The following is a 14332-nucleotide window of genomic DNA, read 5'->3' as shown; positions in this document are numbered from 1 at the left end:
CCCGAGGAGGCATGGAGGAAGGGGCTACGGCTCCCGCTCCGCTCCCGGGCAGGGAGGACCCGCACATCCCCTCAGCGAGCGGCGGGCGGGAAAAGCCGTCTCCTCCGCGCGCCGCCGCCTCAGCCGCGGGAACGCGCCCGCCCGCCGCTCCCGGGCCGCCTCAGCCAGGCCGCGGCGGGGCGGCCCTGCCCAGGTAGCCCGGCGGACACCTGCAGAGCGGGGCTTCCCGAGGGAGGCGGGGCGGCGGGCTGCGACCCGGCAGGGCGGCCCAGGGCCGGGGCTCAGCCGCCTCCCTCCGAGGGAGCAGCCACCGCCCGCGGCCCGCTCCCGCTCGCGGCCGGCCGGCCGACCAACCCTCCGCTGCACCCTCTTCTCCGCCTCCGCCTCCTCCTCTCCTGCTGGTACCTGCCTTCCCCTGCTCCTGCCATTCCCCTCCTTTCCCCCCTCCTTCCCCCCTCATGCATATGGATGGACGCATGCGCGGGCGGGCGGCCTCCCCGCCTGCCGCCGTGGGCTAGATGAAGCCGAGCGGCGGCGGGGCTCCCAGACGGGCGGCCGGCTCCCGGGCGGTGTGTGTGCTGCATGTGCGTGTGTGTGCGTGTGTGTGTGTGTGCGTGTGTGTCTCGGGGGGGCGGGGGGCTCGCCGCGCCTCCACCGCGCGGTGGCCGGCGACCTGAAAGAAATAAAAGGATCGGGATAATAATCGCAATAAAAAAAGAGGGAGAGAGCGAAAAGAAAAGGGAAAGAAAAGAGGGAGGCGAGAGAATAAGGAGAATAAAAGGAGGCTGGGCTGCTTTGCATTGAAGACCGGGGCGCTATTGAAAGCGCTTGAAAAGCGGCGTTGTTCGGCGCGGGTGCGCGCCGCGGCCGGCGCGGTATATTAGAGCGGGGCGGCGGCGGCGGGCAGCAGCGGCGGCGCCTCCTCCTCCCCTCCTGGCCCTCCCCGCGCCGTCCCGGAGCGAGCGGCGGCCTGCAGGCGGGCGGGCGGGCAGGCAGCGCGGCGGCGGCGGCATGCGTGCGCCCCGGCGGGCAGCCGCGGCGGCGTGCTCCCTCGTCCTCTTCCTGGCCCTGCTGGGTCTGCGGGCAAAGGTACGTACCTGGGCGCCGCGCGGCCCGGGGCGGCAGCTCCTCCGGGAGGGGCGGGCGGGCGAGGGGCGGCTGCGGCGAGCCCGAGGTGGGCTTGCGGCTCCGCCGCGCCGAGCGGGTTGCAAGGATTTTGCCGGTTTTCGGCGAAACGCGGTTCCCGCAGTGATTGCGGGAGATGGCTTTTAAAACACCCCAAACCTTCAGCGGTGCACTGCAGGGCTCCTCCAGGGAAAGCGGAGTTGCTGCCGCAAACTTCTCCGCGGAGATAGCAAACGCAGAAGTTCTCCTTGCAGCAAGACTTAATTCCCTGGGAATAAAAAATGCAATTTCTGCAAACTGCTTATTTTCGAAATTTCTTTTTTCTTTTTTTCTTTTTTTTGTTTGTTTTGTTTTTAAACCAGGTCTAATTGCACTACTCCTGGGGTGACTAATGAGCAAGGTCTGAATCTCAGCTGGATAGCCTTGAGCAGGGAGGCAGTTTTCCCTGTCTCAGCTGCACCTCTGAGAAGGCAGAGGGACTGTGTTTCCAGGGTGCTTTAGTTCCATCGTTTTGTTGGGTTTGCTCTCGCCTGTGCACTCTTGGTTTCGTTTAGTTTTATTTCCTAACGATTTAGAAGCCTTCCTCACATAGTGTTTTATGGAGTTGGTACTTAAGGTTCTTTTTTAGCGTTAGTGGCATTATTTAGTTGGGAAGACTTATGAGTCGTTCTTATGGATGCCTGATAGGGAAAAGCTTGCAGTGGTTGCCTTTTTTATTTTTGGTTTGTTGTGTGTGGGTTGGTTTTTGTTGGGTTTGTTTTTTTTTAATGCGTGTGCTTCTTGAAAGCATACTTAGAATTACTTTCTCCTGTTTGCAGAGTTGTTGTAGATTGCATTTGTGGAAAAAAGTGAGGTAACTGTTTCTTGTTTCTTTTTTTTGTGGATTTTTTTTTCTCCGATTCTTTCTTGGGATTAACAGGTGACTTTAGCGTCGGGACAGTTTGAGTTGGAGATCTTATCCATGCAAAATGTGAATGGTGAACTGCAAAATGGAAATTGCTGTGATGGCACCCGAAACCCAGGAGATAGAAAATGCACCAGAGACGAGTGTGATACCTATTTTAAAGTTTGCCTGAAGGAGTATCAGTCGCGAGTCACTGCTGGCGGTCCTTGCAGCTTCGGATCCAAATCCACTCCTGTCATTGGAGGAAATACCTTCAATTTAAAGTACAACCGGAATAATGAAAAGAACCGGATTGTTATCCCTTTCAGCTTCGCCTGGCCGGTGAGTTGCGTGGCCTGCTCTGGCTCTGTGTCTGTTGGATGGTGCTGTTTGAGATGTCTATAGTGAGCTGAGCTCTAACTTCTTGCGCAAGGGGAAAGGGACCAGGATTGGGGAGGGAGCAGGCATCCTGGCAAGAGTGTCAGGAATCCACTGCACAGAAAGAGTGAAATGTGGTGGTGTTTTTGTTTTTGTTCCCTGGGGCTCACAATGCACAGCCTGTGAAATTTGAAAGTCAGATGTGCAGTGAGGGGGATCTAAATGGGTCAGGGAAGCAAACCCAGTATCTCTGCACTTTACAGCATGAATAAGTCTCTTGAGACTTAGAAGGTCAGAAGTTCAGGGTTTTTCTTCCCGCCCCCCCCCCCCCCCCCCCTTCTTTTTCCCTAACCAGTGAAGTCTTGGGTTTAAGCCAAAAGAGCAGTGGGTTAGGGGCTGTAGAGGGATCCCGTGTGAAAAGTGTGTGTCATAGCTGGCCTCCTTCCCTGGAGCTGTGTTTGGGAAGGCTTCCTTCTTCTCCCAAGGGGAAATCTCACTGCACAGCTTGGTGTTGATGGGAGCTGCCGTTGCTGCTCTTAGTGAACTAGTTGCCAGCTTCCCTGGGAAGCTCGCTGTGTTTTGAGGTACTTGCAGACTCCAGAAACTAAAGACTGAGAAAAGCCTGGCCTTAGCTTTAGGTCCATTTCTCCCACTCCTCCCCACAACACACCTTTTCCTGGCCGCTTGCCTTTGCGGTCTGTAGATTCTGGCTTCCCTCTAGTGTGAAAAACTGGATGGCTCACAGAGGTGGGGCTCTTTGCCAGGCACTTTTCGCAGCATTGCCCACTACTCTAGCAAATACTGGTCAGCCTTGTGGAGCGGTGAGATGGAGAACGGGTAACCCCTTCATTAGCTGAAGCATGCTTTGTTGTTGGTCATGTAAAGAACACTCGCGTAGACTTGAAGTGCTGCTTTTCTCTTCTGGGGTTCTCAAGAGGGTTGAAGCTTTGGTCTGGTCAGCTCTGCAGAGGAGTCCTCTGCTTGCTGCACAGAAACAGAGGACCATATTTCCAAAATGGCCATCGCCCAGTACAGACCCACAGATGCAGGCTCCAAGGCTGTAGTGTTTCTCAACATAAAGACTGCTGTGGTCTTGGATGGCAGGAGGTGCATTATTTTGTGCCCTGCAGTACTGTGTGCAGGCAAGCAAAAACTGAGGACGACTGATCTGGGGGTCTCTTATGCACATGCAGTGTTCTGTCTTTTGAGATGTCTCTCTGGGATACTGTGGTATGAAAGCTGAAGACTCCCAAATTTATGCTCTTAAATTTAGGGATCACCTAGGAAACAAAACTGTTTCCCCCTGCCCCCCTTCTCCAAAGGTGCTGAGCAGACAGTTTCCCACCAGCTGCCCTGGGATACGTTGATGCTCAGCAGTTTTGAAAATCCAGTCATCCTAACCTAGATGCCTAAGGTCATTTTTGTGAGGGGAGGAGGGCTCTTACATGCACGCAGGGGTGGGGTGAGTCTTGTTTCCTATCCTCTGTCACTATCGCTGCTGGCGAGGTGGATGCATGTGTAGACTTCCCGCTCCCTCCAAAGCTTGGCCCTTTCTAGTCTGATAAGAACTGGTTACTGGGAGGGCCTGGACTTCTGTGGGGGGAAAGCCCGCCCCAAAACCGTTCCTTCTCCAGTTGTAGCATAGACACCCACTTTGCAGTCCTATGGCCAAGTGCTGCAAGACAGCCGTGTGTTCTTGAAATGTCCTGTGCTGCCTCCTGCCTGCCTCCTCTGTCGGCTGTGACTTCTGGAGTTATTGAGGGCTGGAGAGGCACAAGGGTGAAATCAAGTCTGCGTTTTTAAGGAGATAGTATTACAAAGTACAATAGCAGAGTTAACAAAAGTATTCTGTGTTGGAACTACAAGTCCTTCCTTTCTTTCTTTCTCTTTTTTTTTTTCTTTCTAACTTGAAATGAGATAAAACTGTTATCAAATATGCCATCAAAGGGATAAAGGGCTTTGTAAAAATCTGAGGTATTTGAAGCTCTGCCAGTGGCTGCAGTGCTTGTGTTGCAGATTTTGACTTTTTTTCAGAAAAGTCAGGTTCATCAAGGATTTTTTTTAACTAGACCTCTGTGCTGCTCCCAGTAATTTGAGCGTCTTGAATCTGAAGATGTGTATATAAAAATGATGGAAGGAACACGTTCAGTTTTCACAACACAACCCCTTTCTTTATAGGGTTGGGAAGGGAAATGTGTGTAGAGGATGGATTTGGGGGGTGGGGACCCTGGGAGAAGTTTCTTAAGCTTGCCTGCATCTTAGTAAAAGAAATGGTTCTATTGTCCTGCTGAATCTAATTGAGCATTTGAATCCTAGAGCAGCAGCAGCAAAACTCCAGTGCAGCCTTTGAAACACGTAAAACTCGACAACTTCAGACACTCGGGTTCTTAAGACTGGAATTTTTGGAATAAAACTCTTGCATGTTCCCATGCAGAAATGCACTTTTTGAGATTGTGATGATAATCTGTTTGCAATTATCAAGCCTGCCTCCCAGCTTTAACTTCCGTAGGACACAGCTTTTATGCTAGCCATTGTGACTTTCAAATGGTGTTTGAACAAAAGAATATCTAATGTGGCAAAGCTCTTACTGGTACTAAAATTGTGTACACAAATCACTTTAGGCATTTTGAAAGCTCTACAAATAAAGTAGTAAATGTAATTAGTCAACTCAAATCTGATGCTAAAATTTCAGAACTTCAATTTCTTTAGATGGGTGAGTACTGTTGACTTTAGTAAAAGCTTGAGACTAAGCATTGCATTTACTAATGTGGCTAATGATGAGAGTTGTCTTTGAATACATGCAACTGTAAATTACAGTAAAGGTAATAGGAGCTAGACTGAAATGTTAATCATATTGCACTTATATTCATGCTCATCTCTGAATATGTGCTGTTTGTGCTCTACTGTCTGAGGCAGGCTTTTCTTAGATGCTTCTTCAGCTTGAGTCAGTAACATAAAGAAGTCTTGTTGCCTTGACTACTTTAAAAAAAAAGTCTCTTCTCATGTCAAGCTATCCCCTTATGCTGTTTATGAAAAATAGTTATATTGCATTAGAGGCCTTTAATTCATCATGCAGGAGAAGAAAAGAGAATGGTGTGCTTTAAATGCATTGTTAGATTTGTCTTGTAGTTATAATGTAGATTTGAAGTGTTGGAGTCTTATTAATTACTTATGCGGCTTGCTTTTGTCAGTTTTGATATGTACCCCTGTGAGTAATGGGTGTGGAGATGGTGGGCCATAAATTAATTTAAGTGATGGGAGGCTTGAGTAAGTTGCTAGGAAACAGGGAAGCAGACCAGCATAAAGGAGCTAGGGTGTATGAGGAAGCTGCCCCTGTAGAGGGTAGTTCTTGAGAAAATTGAAACAATAGTGATGATTATTAAAAAAAATATATACATATTTATTTTATATATATGCTTGCTTCTTGCATTCGAGACTTCAGTGACTTTCTTCAAGGGAAACTTGGCTTATGAAGCCGTATAGAAAAGTATGAAACAAAAGAATTTCCATGTTCCACTTGTCAAAGTCTGTCTCAACAAGTTTTGTTTCATGGTATACACATGTTCTTCTCTGACATAAATCAAGTCTCTTGCCTTTCTTAAAGAATCCAAAGTGTGATGTGTGCTATACCTTAAGGGAGCTGCGCATGAATTAACTAAACAAAGCTTAGCACTAAACTTTGCTTTTATGTAAAGAAAGATATTGGGGGGTTTGGCGAGACTGTGAGTAAGAACGAGGTCAAACTTGGCAACACCTTTGATATGCATAGCTCCAATTTCAAATGGCTTGTTTATCCTGAAATTATGATCCTTGTAATTATTTAATGTTGGGGCCAATTGCACTAACACACCAGGAAACTATTGAGGTGGAAAAAAAAAAAACCACCAAACCTCCAGCATCTAAATGACTTTAGCATAAAATACAATTAAAAAGAGTTTTGAATGTGTTATTTAAATGTTATTCTAAAAAATAAAATGGTTAGCCTTTGCCCTTCCTAGTGACAAATCTTACAGCTACTGGTACCTGAAGATATTCCTGAAGTTTCTGGCTAGAAAGAGACAATGAAAGAGCTTCAGTGTTTTTTTTAACCTTTGTGAACTTTCTCCCTCAGTCTTGATACAAGAGGCTTCCGAAATACTTATCTGCATCTGATACTAAAGTAACAGCCTTTTGGATCACAGAGAAAAATATCACTTCATTCAACTGCTTTTTTTTTTTTTTTATAAAAACAAAACCAAACCAAAGCAGAACACCAACAAATAGTAGGTAACAGTCATAAGACTAAAGCATGTTTTTTGATTTGGTTTTTCCCTGCCTCCAGTTGACTTTTTGAAAACTTATAGAAGCAAATGCTAGATAGTCTTCAAGCTTTTCTTAGAATGCCTGATAATTAATCTTGGAGCATGGGCAGATGAGAAGAAATTTTTGTAATAACAAAATGCATATTAATCAAATCCATGCTATATCATTTATTGTTGACTAATAATTGAAGAATAAGTCTTCAGCATTCAAAGTGCAATGTTTTGCCTAGGATTACTAGGTTTGGATAAAGAGAGCTGAGAGTATTAAGTAACATCTGAAGCATAGTTAGTGTCCACGAGGTTGCTTTTTTGCCCAGGACTGCAGAGAAGCAATGCATCCATTCAGAGTCTTACATGTTTTTAAGAGTTATTTATGTTCCAGTCAGTTCAGAACTTCATCTTCCTGGTAAATCCATTTGACTGTATTATCATAATATGCCTAAAAATAAATCCTCTTCTTGCCTGCTCCCAGAATTTTTGTTCTTGTTATAATAAAGGCCTGCTCCAGTTTAATTTCAGTGGCAGCTGGATTGGGCCTGGCATTGAAGCTTATTCCTAAACTTTCTCAGACTACATACATCCAGCACTGTCAGATTGTTTGTGCAGCTGGAAGTCTGCATGTCTGAAAATGAATTGCATAAAATTGATGCTTTATGCTTAAAATTCTAGTTAACTGAAGGAAACTAAATGCTTCATTGTGGACTGAAGGCTAGAATAGCAGTAAACTAGTTCTGAAGCTGGTAAAGTTGGGCCTTAGCTAATTGAGATGATGTGCCGTACAAGAGGCTTGCAGCCTCAGACATGGCACTTAACTCCAACTTCAGTTCTGAAGTCTGGTGCCCTGCAGTACACACAAAAACCTTAAGCTACAGTTCTTAAATGTATTTCTATGTAGATGACATTAATGACAGGATTGGATTTGAAAATGCAGACTGAACTTGAGTTTGCATTTCTGCTGACGAATAGAAGTTTTATATGTTAATTGACACAGTTCTAATAATTCTAGCTGGTAACCCATATGTCTTGACATGGGGAAAGATGTCAAAACTAGAAGCTGATGCATTCATTTCTTGTTAGTCTGTGGAGCTTATGGTTCTGTGGTCACTATTCTGCAGCTTAAATTACACTCATTATTCTTGTAGTATTCAGAAGAAACTGTAAAATGTGGATAGAAGTGGTTAAAGTGGTTTGTAAATAGTCAAACATCCAGAGTCCTTCACCAGTTCAACCCAGTTCTTATGCACTTAGGTAAATAAGTAGAAAGACTTCTTGTTCAGGCTTGCTCTATGTGAACCTGACTGTTTTGCTTGGCTGGCTACTAGGTATTCTCTCTATTAACCTTGCCACCCTTTTGTAACTGGTGGATTTAATTATCAGTGGGATGCTTTAAACAGGTAGGGGAACTGATAAGAGCAGGTAATCTGCTTGTTGGGGAAGGTTGAAAGCAAGCATTGACATTTTGGCCTACCTGTTAGTCTTTGACAAGTGGGGCTCCGTGAGAAAATACCTCTGTAACTAGATAAGGTGCTGATTAGAAATGCTGTTGTAGGAAGCACCCTGGTAGCCAAGATCATTTAAAACCATTAGTTTGAAAAGAAAGGGAAAAAAGGAAGAGGGTGGGAAGACACTGCAATTTTTATTTATTTTTTTTTTTTTAAGGTATGGAAGGAGGGAGGACCCCAAGTCTCCCCCTGTTATCCCAGTACATTGTTTGGTTAATGCATGCTAGTTTTATGATTGGAATACATTGCAGTCCGGCCACCCAGACAGAGGCATTGACTGCTAATATTAACCAAGAACAATAGCGTGGCCATACTGACTGCAGTGAGGATTACAGAACATAATGGGGCCTATCCAAAAATAATGCTAATACAGGACAAGCAACAGGAAGCAGCAGTAGACTCAGCATTGCTCGGCTCCCAGACAAACCATGGACTTACTTCACACAATGGCAACTTCAGCACATTATGTATTCACAGGATACTCATTATTCCAGCAGGCTTGCCAGATCAGAGATCAGCCTGGTTTACTGGATGCTTAAGCGTATGCATAGTTTGGATAGCGGTACTTTTGTGTTCTTCATCATTTGGCAGGAGGGTGGCAGTTGTATGGCAGAGGTCTTGATTTCGGTTACTCACTTGGCTTGTGCCAAGGCAGAGTGGGGGGGAAAGTCTCCCCTGGAAGCTGCCAATACAGTTAAATTTGTTTTCACGTATTTGCCTTTATGTGGCAACAAAGTGTTTACTGGCACTAACAGCAATGAAGGGACTACTTAAAATGAAGACTGAAGTAACAACGTGCTCTGTTTTCTTGTGGGCATATTCTGATGAGGCTCTTGGCTGGGCTGCCGGCTTGAGGTTCAGCCTAGCTCTTGGCCATGGACTCTGAGGCGTGAGATTGTTAAAGCTTAGACTTTGTTTATATATATGCAGGGTTGAGAGAGTAACAGCTTTATAGGGTGTTGCCTTATCCTTATTTAGGCAGGCCCAAAAAAGAGCTTCCTGATGATGTCCCTTTTGACAAAGGGTTAAGAGGGTTAGGTTGTTTCCCTCCTTTTCCTAAGTATGTCCATATTTCCTCTCGATGAGGAACCAATTTGCTTCAGTTCCTTTGAAGGAATATTCTGTTCCCAAAGGTGACTGGCTGACCATGATGTGATGTTGGACACATCTACATAGAGTCATCATGACTTGTCACATGGCAGCAAGGGTACCCATGTGAGAGTCCTACTGATGTTTAGAGGAGGTGGTTTTGTGAGTAGCCTTAACTCTGCTCAGAGATGCCCTCCTCCTTGGCCCTTGAGTACTTTGAAATATGCCTCAGTTTCCCTCTTCCCTGTCTCGCCCCTTTCCAGCTGAAGGGAGGAGGGTTTGCCAGAGCTCTTGGCAATGTGTTGTGGCCTGCAGTGACAGCATGCCGGTCTCCTAGCCTTCTTTCCTAGGATGCAGGCAGGGTACGAGCACTGTCCTCAAACTGGTCTTCACAGCTGTGTGGCTGGCAGAGCGTGAGGACAATGTTGTTGGGCTTAACCTGCTCTCCTTGTTTGGCAGAGAAGGAGCAGGCGCAGCATTCAGAATGCAAACTTCCCACTGCATTTGTCTAGTCATGGTTTCACATGCTCAGCAAAGCTCTTGCATGGTTTAACCACAAGGATAGGAGGGAAAGAAGTTTGACTAGTTGCAACCCCTTTCAAAAAGGAGGCAGTCCTTTCATAATGAGCCTGATATTTTAATCTTGCTGTGTCCCACAGACTTGCAGAATGCCTTTAGAAGCCAAAGTACAAAAACACCTCTCTTGGGTGGATGTCTGGATGAAGGGAGGGAAGAAAGTAGTGAAGCTGAGAGCTTTAAACACCTTCTGCTTACCTGGAGCTGCTAGCATTTCATTTAAATAACCAGAAAAGAGGTTGCATTGCCTTTTCAGACCCTTAAAAGGGACAGTTTCCCACGGATGTCAGGGTCTTCAGTCTTTGTATTATCAATGGTTCAAGATTAAATCCTGGTGTCTTGTCATTGAGAAGAATAACTTCTGCACATTGGTGCTTTCTTTGATTTTTGAAGTGTAAACTTAACCATTTTCATCCTCTCATAGCTGAACTCATAGGAATTTTGCTGTAGTATGGCCATGCTGCATTTCAGTCCTCTGGGCTGATCAGACTGTAGATCTTCTGCAAAGTGTGCTGGCTTGCCACTCCTTTCAAGCTGCCTTTCCTCTCAAGCCAGAGCCCCTGCCTTCTGGTCAAGCTCAGGTTTACAGTGGCTAATTGGGTGTGACTCTGGAAAGTTCACGGCTGCCTTGTTGCCTAGGACATTGCTTTGAAGGAATAAGGTGCATGATGTGGAATACTTGTCTCTGGATATATATTTATTCAAAGATGGGCAGAGGTCATCTATGGGCATGGGAAAACTTAAACCTTCACGTTGTAAGTAGTCATTCCTGAGATATCTGAATTGTTGATCTATAAAGTGGGGATGATATGCACTTCTAAAAAATCTCCACAGTGCGGTCTTTGCACAGGGCCACTTTTCTGAGGCAGGGGCAATTGGCTTAGAGCAATGTGATAGTTAGATTGTTGAGGGGGGCTTGCTACTGTTGTTGTGGGGCTGTGGGTGTTTGCATGTCTTTCGTTTAGGAGTGTCCCATCTTGAGCACAAAGTCTTGTCCTTCCCCCCTACCCCCTCAGCGGACAGGGACAGAGCCATTCTTTGTATCATCCCTTCTCAGGACAGGGATTCCTCACGTAAATTATTCGGGAGGTGAGAGAAGGGATATAGAAACAAGGGAATTGCCAGGGTAGGTCTGTTCCCCCTGCACTTTTTTCCGTGCAGTTCAGCAGAACTGTCTCTTCTCTTTAACTGAAGTCCTGTGTGGTGTTGGAAAGTGGTCACACAAGTATCTAGCAACAGGAGAACTTAAAGCTAGGATTCAGCCTTTCCTTTCCTTAAGGGCTAGGTGTGTTGGTAAACAGTCCTGAGAACCAACCGGGAACTGTTGCTATGAGTTTAGACAAAATATCTTCCAAAACAATTATGCAAGGCCAAAAGGAAAACATCCTTAACTTTATTGGAAGTAGTGCTGCTTGCCATAATTCATTCTCTGTATCATATTTTTTTCAAGCTTGCAGTAACATGTTGTGCTTGTGCTTCTCAATGTTGGTAATTAAACCAGTGAGGAAGCACCCAAGATAGTGCAATCTGTATCTGTAATGTGGCTCAGGAGTTCTATTCTGGTTTTGTTTGTACCTTTAACTTGTGTAAGGACTACTTAAATCTGCTTTAAACAGTGTTAAATAATCATGTTTTGTTTTACTTTATTTTCAGAGTTTCTTTCAGGTGGACAGACTTGGTCTAGAATAGTAACAGATAACATGAAACTTTCATGAAATATTAACCAAAAATGGTTTGGGCCAACGGAGCCTCTGCATAATAGCTTGGGCACATGCCTTGGCTTGCCCAGCTTTGCTTACTTTTGGAAGCATTTTCCCACAGTTATCAGTGAATGAAATAGAATCCTAGTCTGCTTTGAATATGAAACATATTTAGGCTATGTTGCAAGCCGGTGTCCATCACAAACTAGGTTTTCATTCAGAGGCTGCATGCTGTGTCCAGTCGTGAGAAAGCAGTCTGTTTCAACTTCCCCCTCCCCTCCCCTCCCCCGCCCCGAGGAATTTGAGGTCTGCCTTACACTTGTACCTCGTAGCAGCTTACACTCGGAACTGTATTTTGATTTCTGTTACAGAAAAGGTGTTAAGCATTGCAGACCACAAATGAGCAGACTCTGGCAAGGCACAGATACAATTAAGGAGAAATAAACTTCATGAAACACAGCTTCTATGGCAAAGCATTGAAACCCTTTATGGAGAGTTTTTATTTGTTCTGTGGTTGTTCTGCTCACCAGAAAGATGTTACATTTACTATCTCATTTATAGTTAATACTATACTTCTTAAGTAATATTTTTTTTCCCTTAATTTCTCTCAGCTTTTTTAGGGGGAGTGGGGTGGGTGGGGAAGGAGGTGTGTATGTTTGTTTGAATCGTTTTTTAAATTTAGATATGGCTGGCTAAACGGCAATCTTGAAAGATACAGCCTGGATAATATTTTAGAGCAGAGCTGGGGGAGGAGATGTTTTAATGGCTCTTGTTTTCAAGTGAGGATTGAAGATAAAGGTGGCTTAGATGTAATAGCTGGCTTCTTTCCAACTCATGGAGTCACTTCAGTTAGTTTATGCTTATGATTGTTATTACTGGAGTGCTAGAGAGCTCATTGGCAGATTAGTGCGTCTGTAAATGTGACACGGGGTGGATAGTGCATCTTCCCTTTCCCAGCTCTTCCAAATAGTCTGATCTTAGCCTTTGTTTTACAATGCTTCTCTCTCACCCCGCCCCCTTCCCATCTCCCTCAGTCCTTCCCTCGGTTACCTGATACTTGTGGGAGCTGCGATGGCCCTCATGCAGACAAAGCTTTCAAAGGGGGTGCTGAAAAGCAAAGCCCCTGGAGATTGCGCTGTCAAGGCAGAGCACAGTAATCTTAGCAACACTTCTTGCTTTCAGGATGGTTGGGGGAAGGGACATCAAGACTACTTTTCTGTAACTAAAATTCTTTTGAAGAAGTTTTTGAGGGTGCGGGTTTGTTTTTGGTTTCTTGGGGGGTGGGGGTGGGATAGGGTTGATGCTGCTGTGCTAGCCCAGTGGTTTTGGTCTTCCATGTGCGATTCTTCCACACGTGCTTTATTGTGGCTACAGCACGGTGTCAAAGGCTGTACTTCCTGGTTAAGTACATAAGATGCATTAATGATGACAAAGATGAGCTATCCAAGGTGAAAGGTCTTCTAAGTCAGACTGGATAAGGTAGCTTACAGGGTTTCAAGAAGATCATGTTTGACTCAAGTATAATCCATTACCTATTTATGTTTTCAAGTATTCCATTTTAGGGCAGAGACTGAGATTTTTCTTTTTAATTGTTTTGTGGCAATTTTTTGTTTTTTCCTTAGTCATGTGTGTCTCTGAAACTAACTCTTATTTCTCTTTTGCAGAGATCCTACACTTTGCTTGTGGAGGCATGGGATTACAATGATAACTCTACTAGTAAGTATTCATTCCACTGGTTTACTTAGTTTGGACACCTTGATTTCTTGTCCATCGAAAGGCCTTTGGTAGTCTAACCAGCTAACTGTGAAGTACAGCATGAGGAAAGGGAAGACCTCTTCCCCAGACAATTCAGAGCAACTACTCCAGGCTCTGCAGCAGCCTGTCTCCCTCACATTGCCTGTGGAGGGTGAGTAGCTCGCTCACCTAAGCACCAAGGGTTTGCTGCCTAAAAATAGATGCTGTTAATTTCCTCTTTCTCCTTAGGGAGAATAAAAGCCAAGGGGTTTCTTCAGTGTTTTTTTGTTCAGACTGTTTTTTTTCTTTTTTATAATTGGGAGTGATATTCGGAAGCCTAAGTCTTGTTGATTTGGGACCTTTCTATAAACTATGCACTTCTTAAAACTAAACACGCTGCTTTAAAAAAAATAATCTCTGTAAGACTTGGTATAGATATCAATCTAATGACTGTAGATGAGAAACAGGAGTGACTACCAGCTCTTCCTTGAGAGCTGGCTGTCTAGAGATTTATATTCAGGGGCTGAAAAATATTTACCAGACACCACCCGGCAGAGCTGGTTGGAAATCAAGGGTGGGAATCCTTCACCTGGAATGGCTTTGATTAGTTTCAGAAACTCTCTGCTAAGCTTTTCTTGTTGGCAGCTAGAGGAAGCTGCACGGAGTCACTTGGCATATGAGCTGTTCTGCTTATTGCCTAGCGTTACTGAAGTAGGTGGGCAAAATTAGCTCTATTTTCAATCTAAGGCTTTAATAGTGTGTGGTAAAAGCCACAGGAGAAAGTATGAATCTGAACTCATAAACCTTTTGTTGACACAACAAGCCTTTTCCTTCAACAAGGAAGCAGCAGCACTGTGGCCCATCTTGCAGGAATCTTATAACAGCTTCTTGTAGTCTGCTTTAGAATGCCAGGTGACAGCCGCATGGTAATGAAATGGACTTCATGCTTTATGAAGGAAAGTCCTTATTAGAAATGTGCACAGGTCTATGGTTTTATTTTTTTCATTGGTTAAGAGAACACTGCTTGGGAGTGACCTTTGAGTC

At 45.0% G+C, this 14332-nt stretch overlaps 1 protein-coding gene across 1 annotated transcript in view; it reads left to right on the top strand.

Annotated features, from left to right (window-relative positions):
* The first annotated feature begins 428 nt into the window (after nucleotides 1-428).
* JAG1 (jagged canonical Notch ligand 1) overlaps nucleotides 429-14332 on the top strand; it is a 36790-nt gene continuing 22886 nt past the window's right edge. The window contains exons 1-3 of the mRNA XM_040612170.1: nucleotides 429-1089; nucleotides 2045-2350; nucleotides 13219-13270. Of these exons, the coding sequence (XP_040468104.1) occupies nucleotides 1012-1089; nucleotides 2045-2350; nucleotides 13219-13270 (436 nt within the window). The 5' untranslated portion in view covers nucleotides 429-1011. The remainder of the gene's footprint in view (nucleotides 1090-2044; nucleotides 2351-13218; nucleotides 13271-14332) is intronic.

Source organism: Falco naumanni, chromosome 12, assembly GCF_017639655.2.
Source record: "Falco naumanni isolate bFalNau1 chromosome 12, bFalNau1.pat, whole genome shotgun sequence".
Classification (NCBI taxonomy): Eukaryota; Metazoa; Chordata; class Aves; order Falconiformes; family Falconidae; genus Falco; species Falco naumanni.
Note: the sequence above shows the minus strand (reverse complement) of the source record. Positions and strands in the feature narration are given on the sequence as shown.